The following is a 12,688-nucleotide window of genomic DNA, read 5'->3' on the forward strand; positions in this document are numbered from 1 at the left end:
TCTTTAAAAAGGTAAAAGCTTTTTTTTACATTTTTGTTTTTGACATTTTTGTTTTTGACTTCTGTAATGGTGGTTTTCTGCAGGGTTGAATTAATATTGTGTTGGGATGAAGTTTGTTTTCAATCATCCTTTCAATTGCTTCTCTCGTATGTGTGACCACATACTTTTGTTTTTCACTGGGTTCACCATCCCCAACCAGCCGGGGCACCCCGGACTGGTCTTGTTCTCATAAATGCATGCATCTCAGGGGGTCAGCACTCATCACCATGTATTAGCTGTAGAATTACCACAGTTATCCAAGGAACGGGTGGAGCGATCAAAGAATCCATAACTGATTTAATGAGCCATTCGTATTTTCACTGTACCGGCCGTATACTCTGGGTGACGGCGATCTCCTCGTCTTCATCTTACACATCTTCCTCTGCAGGGGCCAGTGACACACCCATTTGTTTTCTCAGGTGTCTTAGCTGTTCTTTAAACTGGACATATTTATCATCCTGCCTCAGGTCCTCCTCTGTATTATTCTTCTGAAGCGCAGTGTATCTCTCATGTACAAGCTCTCTTAAAACCGGGATTTCATCCAGTGGGTCACGTTTTAGTTTAAGTACGGTCTCCTCAACTGCATCTATATATTGGTTTAAATCTCTGTTCAATGTAGCGTATTCCAACATGACGGATTCCATGCTGCCCACATGTTCCTTATCAGTCTGTCCAAAGGAGATGTAATGCCACCCCAGTTGTAATATCCATTCCTATGTCTACATAGGTTTGGCAGTTCTTCAGGGATGAAAGGGAGGTATCCAGAGAGGAGAAGAGGATTAAAGATGCAGCACAGCAGACATTGTTTAATAATGTAGAGTTCATTGACAGAACTGTTGGGCTTAAGGCAGCTAAGCTATTGATAGCTTGTTTTGTGGGGGCCCAAACAAAGCAAGCATTTCAGCCACAAAAGTGGCACTCCTTGCCGCTGAAGTGCTTGCTTTGTTAAAATGTACGACTTTTTTAATATCATAGAAAAGGGTGGGTGGGAAGGCCCAAGGACAATTCCATCTTGCACCACTTTTCTTTTCTGCCACTGATGTGTGGCAATGTTTCCTAGATATGCTATGAACTGCCATGTGTTTGTGTCATTACTCTGTTGCTTAGCATCCAGCCAGCTCGCTGCAATCTTTGTCCGAAAGTGGATGAAAATAATATTGTGACCTGTGAGGTGGTCAAAATATACTGCAAATGACTGGAAATTATCGTTATTGAGGTTAATAATAATGTATGTAGGCATAACTTATGCCTACTTACAAATGTCGCATAAGTGCCAGATGTGAATAAACGCAACATGCACGTGTAAGCGTACTATTTACAAGCGCTGTTTGGAAAAGCGTATATTACGTTAAACAAATGTGTTACTACAGGCACAAAGACAGTTGATTGACTTTAAAAAAACAGATTTAGTTTAACCTTTGGTCGTGAGAAGGGCAGGGAAGTTCAAGTGTGATAGTCCTCACTAAATCACTAGGCTCTACTGAAGCAGTCTGGGAGAGTACTGTAACAAAGGTGCGTCACATATACCTCGTAGTCCGCTCTTCCCTCTGCTTCTGGTACAGTTAGCAGTTACTAAGGAAACCACTTAGAGGACGCAGTGGGCGGAGTGATATAGCCACGCCTTCGTGTTCCTATGGTGGAAAAAGTTCCGGACCAGTGTGCTGGGTCTACCTTGTTGTGTTCCTCCGCACCGCCATGGAGTGCCCGCACCTTACCACCAGTGTCTGCATTGCTCCGGACTCTGCTACCTTCCCGAGCGGCTCCCCCTCTTCGTGGTGCTGCAGCGGTGAGTTTTGTTGCTCCTCCCCGCGCTTCGCCCGTTGGAGATGCAACGCAGGCTGGCTGTAACGGTCAGGAAAGTCCCCGGCTCCGATCGCGGCCTAGTGGGGAGTTGTTATTGTGCAGACCAAGGAGAGCCGAGTGGAAAATTAGACTGTTTCTGCTAGCCTCCAACAATGCCCAGTTTAATCAGTCTTCTACAATGTATCTGAATAAAATACAAATAACAGTATAGTGATGTACAGACTGAAATTAAGCAGTGTCAAGTTAGAATACATTTCTGTCAATTTGCAGTTTTTCAACTGGTGTATATAGCTCTAGAAATGTTATAATACTCATGCATATGTGTCATAGTTGTCAGCTGTACCCAATTTCCAGGAAGAGTCCTAGGAATGGTTTTTGGTTACCTGTCCTTATTTTTCCAGTATTGAAGAACTGTACTATACAATTCCCCCAATCCTTAATATTCTAATTGTCTGGGCTTTATAAAATACTATTGAAATTGAGTATTTAAAAAGTGTATTATTCAGTTGAGTAGACATAACATGATGGGGACTGTAGTGGTTCTCTGCAGCAATATGGCATGAAACCTTTTTAGATAAACTTGCAGTGTCTGTGGAAACTGTTTAAAATATTGTTATTTTTGTAATGTAGTGATAAACTTAGTAATGTTTCCAAGCATATTCATTTTTATGCATGTTACAGTTCATAATGTCATTTGTTATTCATTTTATATTGCTGTTGATGGTGTTTTTTTTCTATTTTGCTTACAAACATATGTGCTCCCTATTTGCAATGGTTACATAACAAAAATGCTTGTTTTGCCATTCTATTAGCCAGCTTCCACACTGAGTGAGCAAATGTATAAAGCGCTTTGAGTCCTATTAGGAAAAAAGCGCTATATAAATACAATTATATTTCTATGGTTTCCTTTGTGAAATTGTTTTCTCATTTAGCTAGCACTAGGAAATCCCTAGGTGGGGGTCTGAGCATAGTGGAGAGGATGGAGGTGGGGTGATGACTACGTGTGAACATGCTCTTATTGTTAGAAGAAGTCATTCAACTGCAGTGGTTGCGGTTCCTGAATCCTGATTTCCTTGGGCGAGGCTGCTTGTAAAACCATTCTGGTACCCTTTTCTTTTATGTCCCTTTTACTTTGCTTGTTTGCTCTGATCACCTCTCATTTGCTGCTCAGGAGTTTGTAGAGTAGGCCAGTTATTCTGATACCTGTTCTCTATACATTTTATCAGTGATGTTAAATTCCTTATTTGTTTATAGCCTCATCTTATAGTAAGAGAAAAAAAAACATTTTTGAAATAACCTAACACTATTAAGTCCCAAGCTAACATGTTCTTTACTTTTGTCTATATGCCATTAAATCTGGTACCATATCAGTTTTTGAGAGAATGCTAGTTATCCAGCCTTTTCATCAAGACAATGCAATCACACAGTTAACAATAGGCACTTTTAGATTAAGTGTTTCTTTTATGTCACTATTGAGTCTATGCTGCAAGTACACCTCTGTAAAATAGTGTTTCCTTTTAGATATTGAATCTGGGAATTAAATTGTTGTTGGGGGCAAAGCTACGACATTTCTGCTTAATTGTACAAGAATACTAAGAGAAAATTTGTTGTTTTTGTCGAAAGTAAATTCTCACTTCTGGTCAATGTGTGAGGTAGAGCCTTGCAATTCAAACCTTGTTTGTTTATTGTACAATGTAGTTTGTAGATCATAAGCTGGGTACACACTACACTCTTTTCGTCCAATAATTGGCTCAATCAGCCGGCATACGACCGCTCGTTCAAAAGTCAGTGTGTGTAGTGACACGATGGTCGAAAGTCTGCCCAAATGGACGATTGTCGCCTCATTTGGATGGTCGTATCGTTTAATATTTTCGTTCCAATCTCGTTTCCGTTGTGTAGTATGTATAAACTTCCGACGGATCCACAACAGTGAGTACGAAATTAGTCATTGCTCACAACAACATGGCTGTAAAAAGTCGCTAAAGGGACATCCGCTCTTCCCTTTATCGTCCTAAACAAGGCTAGTGTGTATGCAGTCCATGGACCGAGCGATCAGAACATCGATCGCATGTCAAATCGATCGGCATAAAAAGTTGGTGGAAAATTCTGTAGTGTGTACCTAGCTTTACTAAGGCAGGATCCGCATACCGGATTCAATTGTTATTTACATTTGGCAATCTTATTATTAAATACTATGGGCCTCATTTAGAGTTGGGCACATTTTGAGCTCTGAATGTACTCATAAACGTTCTGCCACAAAAATAAAAACTTACATGTGTTTGAGCTTCAGTTGCCTCTGTACCTTGCACAGTGCTGACTTTGAATACTTGTTCAGAACTGGACTTTTGTGCTCAATAAGCCAATTAGTATTTGGTCAATAATAGTACTTGTTATAATGAAAGTACTATTTTTTTATATTTTTTTTTTAGAGGACTGTAAAATGTCCTGTTCAATAAACCTTTTCTTACAGCTTTCACTATGTATCTTTTATTTATGTTGCAGTTTGTCGTTCAAATAAAAGCCCATGGGTCTGTCTAACATGTTCCAATGTCCACTGTGGAAGGTGAGTGCTGGAGGCCACTGTGGTCTGTTCATATATACATATAAATATCAGAAGTGCTTGTTGGCTTACTTCTTGCAATGATAATCTCACCTGTAATGTGCTGAGAACTATGTTTGTATTACACCATGTTTCAGATTATCTATAATGTAATTAATAAAGGGTAATGACAATTGTATGAAGACTTTATGTAGGTGTTCATAGTCTTTCATGTAAGCACATGAAATAGCCATCACACTTCTCTGAAAATAAATTTGCTGTGTTCTTAAAAAAAAAAACAAAGTTAAAGGTAGGATTTGTCTGCAGAAAGTAATCTGCAGACCCATCTAGTAAGTAATCTGCATTCTTGTGTGTGTTGTTTTGTCTTACTCTATTTTAATTTAACAATGGCCACAAGTTTATCCCATGCATTCTTGAATTATTGAGTTCTTACCATAACTGAGAGAATTTCAGCTTTTCAGAGTCCCTTTGTTCTAGATTTTTTTATTTTTTGTAAGTGCAGCCATCCTGAACCATGGTAATACTTTTGCTATGTTGAAATGGTTTTAACATTTCGTCTGAGCCATTTCTTTTCTAAGCTGTATATGGTAAGCGTTAGACTGATTCCTCTTTCCTGATAAGTTATGTTATGCAACTCATGCGCCATTTAAGGAGCATATAATATATATATATATATATATATATATATATATATATATATATATATATATATATATATATATATATATATTTTTTATTATATAGTGTATGTTAGTGGTGTAGTCTATGGTGTTGGCTCAGATAAAGAGCTGATAACCAGTGTAGTACCGCAGGGATTATACTTTGGTTCTGTTTTGTTTAAAGTACTCTTTAGTGATATTTCTTGTGGTCTACAGGAGAAGGTATGTTGTTTTCCAGAGGATATAGAGATTAATAGCAGGGTTGATACCCCACAGAATGGGCAAAACAAATGTGTAGTGATTTAGAGGAATGTTAATAAACTTAATACATCAATATGTAAAATAATTCACATTTGAAACAAAAATCCAAACATAGAATATAGAACAAATGGTGATGTAATAATAACAACTGAAGAGAGTCCTTGGAGTTTTAGTTTAGATGAAGGTAAGCAAGCAGCATAGTCAAGCCGTGGGACAAGCCAGTAGAGTACTTGGTTGTAATGGAAGAGGGGATCCTATATTGCCACCTTTTAAGTCACTGGTAAGACCTCACCTCGAGTACTGTGTACAGATCTGCAGGCCCCATGTCCAAAAAGACATTAATGTAATATATATACTGTATGTGTATATTTTTTTTATTAATGTCTTTTTAAGTTAACATATTGTGGAATTGCATTGCTAAAGTGTAAATAAGTCATATCCGCTGATCCATCCTAATCTATAACTTTAGTTACTGTCAAATCATGTTCTTTCCATGTGTTTGTTTGCCTATTCCTGTGTAATTGACGATGATCTCTTTGTGATGAACAGATACGTGAACGGTCATGCCAAGAAACATTACGAGGAAGCACAAGTACTACTTCCCAATCACAAGGAACATGAAAAGTCAGAGAAGGAAAGAACTCAGCATACAGTGTGTATGGACTGCAGCAGCTACACCACATATTGGTGAGTCTGTTCATGTTGAAGTTGATCTTATAATTTCTGTTTCTTTCTTGGAGTCAGATGGTCCAAGAGTCGCATGCAGTTTATCTGAAACACCCTTTTTTTGTTTCTTTCAGTTACCGTTGTGATGACTTTGTGGTGAACGATACAAAATTGTGTTTAGTGCAGAAAGTTCGTGAGCACTTGCAGAACTTGGAAAAGTGAGCATCTAATGTTTAATTTTATAAATGCAATACAAAGAATTACGCAATAATTTTATCCAAGTAGCCTTTCCTTAAAGGATCACTGAACCCAAAAATGTTAATTTTCATATACAAACGTCAAAGGTAATCCTTTTTATTAATATTAAACTGACTTTGAACTTGTTCTGTTAAAAAGTAAAGTACTACAATGCCTTAGACTTGAATTCTGGGTCTGCAAGAGATATTCTCGCACAGCACCTCTATAGAGTCCTCCTGTATTGTCTTGGGATTTGTGAGACCTGGTGGAAATAAAGTTTCTGTTTGTAAAAGTGATCTTCCTGCTGGCTATCTCCACAGCATGAAGGGTGTCGGAGCAAGATTTCCCCAATTTTTGTTTTTATTTTTTTTTACCCTTTGAAGCTATGGTGGTGTCAAAATTACACTTGTATCAGAATATTGTGAACCCATCCTGCACAGATATCAATTGCAGAGGAAGAGGGATCTCTTTACTTATTGGACGTTGGGTTTTGAACACTCTAGGCCTTATTCATTAAGGAAAATAAGGTGGGGGGGAAAGAAGTAAGTCTTCTCTTTCACAAATCGTGTTATAATGCAAGGGGTGCAAATGAGTTTTTCTTTTTTGCACACAAGTTAAATACTGGCTGTTTTTTCATGTAGCATATTAACATTTGATAGCTTTATTTTTACTCTGCATTTTGAAGTTTATCTAGGGCAGGCCTGTCCAACCTGCGGCCCTCCAGATGTTGTGAAACTACAAGTCCCAGCATTCCCTTCCAGCTATCAACAGGTTGTCTACTGGCAAAGCATGCTGGTGCTTGTAGTTTCACAACACCTGGAGGGCCGCAGGTTGGACAGGCCTGATCTAGGGCATGCCCTATCCCAACTGTAAATATGCCTTCACATTTTAAATTTTCATCTCCCTTCAATGCAACATAGTTTGGCCAAGATGCAAAGTTACTAATGGTTTTTATTTTATTTTTTTGCTTTACTTTCCTTAATGAATCAGGCCCTCTAAGTCCAAAGGATTTTTTAGATTTGGTTAGAATGAGGACCTTTTTTTTTTTTTTTGGGTCCTTTGTGATGTCCAGAGAGAAGACGGTCTGTGCAAAGCATAAGATTGCTATGTGGTTTCCTTCTGGCTTTCGGCAGTCTTGCTTTGGGGAGCCCTGTTCCTGATCATGTAGGAGCTAAATATTTTGTAGTATGTAAATTGCCAGACAGTAGGATCAAGCTTGTATACCCCATTGTTAGAAGTGTCTCCCAATTAGAGGATAAATAACAATGAAGACTTTATTCTTAACTAAAAACATGCACCTTTTCCCTCCTCCCAAGTTTTCAAATTACAAAGGATTTGTTTCTCTAACTAAACAGACATTTGTAGACTTGTTCTGCAGAAATGTTCCATGTTGTTTGGTGGAGTCATCCACAGGAGCAGAGCCAGTGCAGTCAAAGAACTCAAATGACTGCAGTCTTAGCTTCCTGACCTGCCAGACTCCAGGACTTAGCATCTACAGCGGGTGAAATAAGTATTGAACACATCAACATTCTTCTCAGTCAATGTATATTTAATGTGGCTATTGTAATGAAATTTACACCAAATGTCAGCAACCACCCTTGCAATCCACACATGCAAAGAAATCAAACCATAGATGTCCATAAATTAAGTTGTGTGTAATAATGTGAAATGACACAGGGAAAAATTATTGAATACATGAAGAAAGGGAGGCGCAAAAAGGCATGGAAAGCCAAGACACCAGAAGAAATATATCAGTAATTAGAAAGCAGTCCTGTCAGCTGGTTAAGCCACAACTGATGGCCTATAAAAAGGTGTCACACAAGAAACATCTCATGATGGGTAAAAGCAAAGAGATCTCAAGACTTTCGCTACCTTATTGTTGCAAAACATACTGATGGCATTGGTTACAGAAGGATCTTTAAACTGCTGAATGTTCCAGTGAGCCCTGTTGGGGCCATAGTCTGGAAGTGGAAAGAGCATAATTTCACCATAAACCGGCCACGACCAGGTGCACTTCATAAGATTTCTGACAGAGGAGTGAAAATAAATGAATGAGCAGAAGAGTTGTCCAAGAACCACTTGTGGAGAGCTTCAGAAAGACCTGGAATTAGCAGGTACAATTGTTTCAAAGAAAACAATAAGTAATGCACTCAACCTGGCCTGTATGCACACTCATCATGCAAGACTCCCTTGTTGAAGAAAAAACATGTTGAAGCTCATTTAAAGTTTGCTGCACAACATTTGGACAAGCCTGTGAAACACTGGGAGAATATAGTATGGTCAGATGAGAGCAAAATGGAACTCTTTGGATGTCCTAATGCACACCATGTTTGGAGGAGAAATGGCATTGCACAGCACCCCAAAAACAATACCAACAGTGAAGTTTTGAGGTGGAAACATCATGGTGTGGGGCTGTTTTTCTGCACACGGTACTGGCATACTGCATGTAATTAAAGGAAGGATGAATGGAAAAATGTACCGAGACATTCTTGATAAAAATCTGCTGCCATCTACCAGGATGCTGAAGATGAAATGAGGGTGGACATTTCACCAAGACAATGATCCCAAACACACAGCCAAGGACACTGTCAATTGGTTTCAGAGAGAGAAAATAAAGCTGCTAGAATGGCCTAGCTAATCACCTGACTTGAATCCAATTGAAAATCTATGGTAATAACTAAAGATCAGAGTTCATAGAAGAAGCCCATGGATTTGAAGACCATTTGGGTTGAAGCATGGGGCAAAATCACACCTGAGCAATGCATCCGACTAGTTGCGCCATACAGGAGGAGTCTTGAAGCTGTCATTACCAACAAAGGCTTTTGTGCAAAGTATTACATTTCAGGAAGCATTTCACATTATCACACACAACTTAATTTATGGACATCTATGGTTTGATTTTTTTACATGTGTGAATTGCAAGGGTGGTTGCTGACATGTGGTGTAAATTTCATTACAATAGCCATATTAAATATATATATATATTTACTGAGAAAAATGTTGATGTGTTGATACTTATTTCACCTGCTGTATACCCCATGGTTACCAGTGTCCCCCCCCCCCCCCCCCCTCAATGCAATCTGAGAAAAGGGTTGCACAGGAAAAAAATCATGTTATTTCCCTTATATTGTTTCCCTCGTTAATACATAGCCTTTGAAATATATAAATGCAAAATACTGGTTTTACTTAACAAACACAGTAATATATCATATTCTATTATGTTTTGCTTTTGGAAGAATTGACTCTGTGTGATGAAAATTAATTACTTTAATGTATTTCTCCTTCAGCCATCTAGTGAACACACATTACTCTGATGTTAAACTACTTCAACACTTTAAGACTAAAACTCCTCCTATTATTCCTATGCTATCGTAACCTCTCCCACTTCCAGGTCTCTAGATATGGGATGTTTTGGACATGAGCTCTGCTTGATAATATCTTTTTGTTTTTTGGAGAATTTTGTAGCTGGACATCTCTGCATAAGTGAAATTGTTGATCAACCTTATTGGTGAAACTCAGGGTGAGATAGAGGAATGACTTCTGCCATTCCCTTCACCATCCCCTCTTGTTTGTGACATACCTCTTATTGGGGATAAGATTAATGTTTGACACAGGGCGCTCACTTTGTATTGGGCCTATTTCCTGTTCAGGCAAGGAAGGTGTTGTGCCTCCTAGCACCACTTAGTGCTTGTCTAGTGGTTGATGGAGTTGTCAATCTATTCTCCCAACAGACATTGAGCTATGCTATGTCATTATTATCAAAGCTAACTGTACAGAGCTTGGCCTTGGCTCTGGGTATGTTTATATCATAAGGGTGTCCTTAATTTTATGCTGTCCCGTATACATGGCCTGAGTAAAATACATCTCCTAAATCCTACATTTAATTTATTGCATGCATGGAAAAAATATTCACATCCTGCCTACATGAAACAGAGATCACCTTTACTCAGGTCTGGGCCTCATGGCTATTTCTTCAAAGCCAGTCAGCGTATTCGAGCCATTTGTTTAAAAAAAAATTTCATTCATTTTTATCTAACCAATCACTATTAAGATCAGCAGGGCGGGACTTGTTTTTCCGCTTACTGATTGGTCTAGTGATATGTCTATCTAAGAGTCCGTGTCTCCGAGATTGGCGGATTTCTATTGGCCTGTCAAGTGATGACGCCCGTATTTGGGGCCGTATCTACTCTATAAAAGAGCTGTCAGCTCTGTCCTTCGGCTTGCCTGGTTAAAGCAAGTGAGCGAAACGCGCGTCGGCGTTCGCCTCGCAATGCAAATCTAAATAATATTAACATTAATTATATAGGGAGGAGTTTAGTCTCTGGCGTGTATATTAATATTTAGTTGAGAGCTTTAATATCAGCTACGGAGGGACTTGTAGATTGGTCACAACGCTAATTATACTTATACCTTTCAGTTAGGGCAGGATTTAGCCTGACTGAGTCTCTAGATTGTATGCTCAAATGAGAGCCTCTATATAGAGGGACATATGGAACAGTCCAACGCAAACTCTAATCAGTGAGGACAGGATTCAGCCTGACTGATGTCTAAATATAAGTCATAACGAATTATATGATTTTAGATGTTAAAAATAACATTATTATGTGATATTTCGTGACTTATATATTTGGTGTTGGCAATATTAATGAGATAATTTATCTATCCATATAGTAATTTTGAGCTTGGTATATAGCGACCAAACGGTCACAGCCAGAGATTATGTCTTAATAAACGGAGGCTATATTATTGTGGATTACCAAGGATCTATTAACCTAATATATATCTCTACAATATTTATTCCAAAAAATAAGGGAATGACATTTTACATATACATACTTACCTAACTCCGTCAGTGACAATACATCATTCAATTTAGACATCTCCTCTCTAGGACCTAGGAAATTTAACGGTCCTTTATATTTGTAGATGCCCAGACAGCCAACCTATATTTTGTCATTTATTATAGGATATATTGTAGATTTATAGCTATCTCATTACACTGCGAGGCTTGGCGGTGTTTTCTGCCATTTTAAAACTTATATTTTTGTTTTTGTTTTTATTTCGCAACTGGTGTTACAGGTACTATATTGGGACTCATTACAATTTTAATAAAACTAATAAAATGTAAGTTTTAATATTCTATGATCAATGAGTGCTCCTACGTTACATGATTTTCTTTTCTGCACTTGTTAATCTATGAACTAATAATACATGTGTAGGATGCACCAACTCAGCTGGTAGATAATCATATTATATGTGTAAAGATAGACTGAGTGATCGATCTCCTAGTGTGTTGGGAATTCAATTCTTTCGAGTAGTACAGGTATCTGTCCAGCTGTTCTTTTAATTAGGTTGCTTCTTACGATCTCTTGCTTATCAATATTTCACATGTATAAAACAAAAAACATGACAAGATCTAGTGCATTATCTAAAACAGCATTCATTTATTTCTCATGCATAAAACACTTAAAACAGATAAATCCCACATATATTGACACTGCAATACGATATCCTCTATCATATAGCTATTACACTCCTACCAGATTGTTGTGTAGTGATCGACATTTAGAGATATCGGTCCCAGTTAAGTATTGCTGACACCTTGACAAAGACCCAAGATGAGCGGGTCGAAACGCGTTTGTGGTAGATGAACAGAACAATAACCTAATCATCCATCCAGACATCTGAGGAGAGTGGATCAGTAAAACTTACCCGGGACCGATATATATCTACATGCCGTCATCTATTGAGAACCTCAATATATATCCATGAAACACCACTTCATTTGATTGGATTGCTTATTCAATGCAAATGCTGATTAAAAACCAACTATTGGATATCGGTGACAGACAGTCACAAGTGATGATGTTACCGATATACCAGTAGTAGGGGGTCCACTCTCACCGTGATCCACAGCAAGTGCCGACAACTCTCCCTAAAAGCAGCTGGAGATGGTTTCAGTGGGGACTGTCAGGGTGGGTCTGCTTTCACCACGATTTGCAGCAAGTGATGGCGGCTCTGCACAGAAAACAGATGGAGATAATATTCGTGAATACTGTCGGGTACTTGCTACGAATCATATTGAGAGAGCACCCCACTCCGACTGGTATTTTAGTAATGTCACTTGTGACTATTACCTTCTGTAGATAGATATCCATTAGCTGGTTTTTAATTGGCTTTTGGATTGAACAAGCAATGCAATCAAATAAAGTGGTGTTTCATCGATACATGTTCGTGTTTGTTCAAAGAGTGATCTTTTGAGTTATATTTACACACACAATTTATATATAAACAGCAGTTATCATCTATGCGGTAGGTATAGTCTACAGCAGGGTTTCCCAAACCACGGCCGGATTTACCAGGGCCTAGCGGCTCTCTGGGGGCCCAGATGGGGGTGACAAGGGAGTAAAAAAAAAATAAAAAAAAAATCGGCCCCTCCCCCGATTCGCGGCACCCACGAGTC

General features: G+C 38.5%; 1 protein-coding gene across 2 annotated transcripts in view; it reads left to right on the forward strand.

Annotated features, from left to right (window-relative positions):
• The first annotated feature begins 1,667 nt into the window (after positions 1-1,667).
• The window catches only part of USP3 (ubiquitin specific peptidase 3), a 36,295-nt gene continuing 25,274 nt past the window's right edge, over positions 1,668-12,688 (forward strand). The window contains exons 1-4 of one of the 2 annotated variants that reach the window (XM_075208379.1): positions 1,668-1,825; positions 4,345-4,405; positions 5,872-6,009; positions 6,123-6,206. In XM_075208379.1, coding sequence (XP_075064480.1) covers positions 1,735-1,825; positions 4,345-4,405; positions 5,872-6,009; positions 6,123-6,206 — 374 coding nt within the window. In that variant the 5' untranslated portion in view covers positions 1,668-1,734. Of the gene's footprint in view, positions 1,826-2,851; positions 2,946-4,344; positions 4,406-5,871; positions 6,010-6,122; positions 6,207-12,688 lie in introns of those variants that run through there. The other variant, XM_075208380.1, reaches the window with a different exon arrangement.

This window comes from Mixophyes fleayi, chromosome 4 (genome assembly GCF_038048845.1).
Source record: "Mixophyes fleayi isolate aMixFle1 chromosome 4, aMixFle1.hap1, whole genome shotgun sequence".
Taxonomy (NCBI): Eukaryota; Metazoa; Chordata; class Amphibia; order Anura; family Limnodynastidae; genus Mixophyes; species Mixophyes fleayi.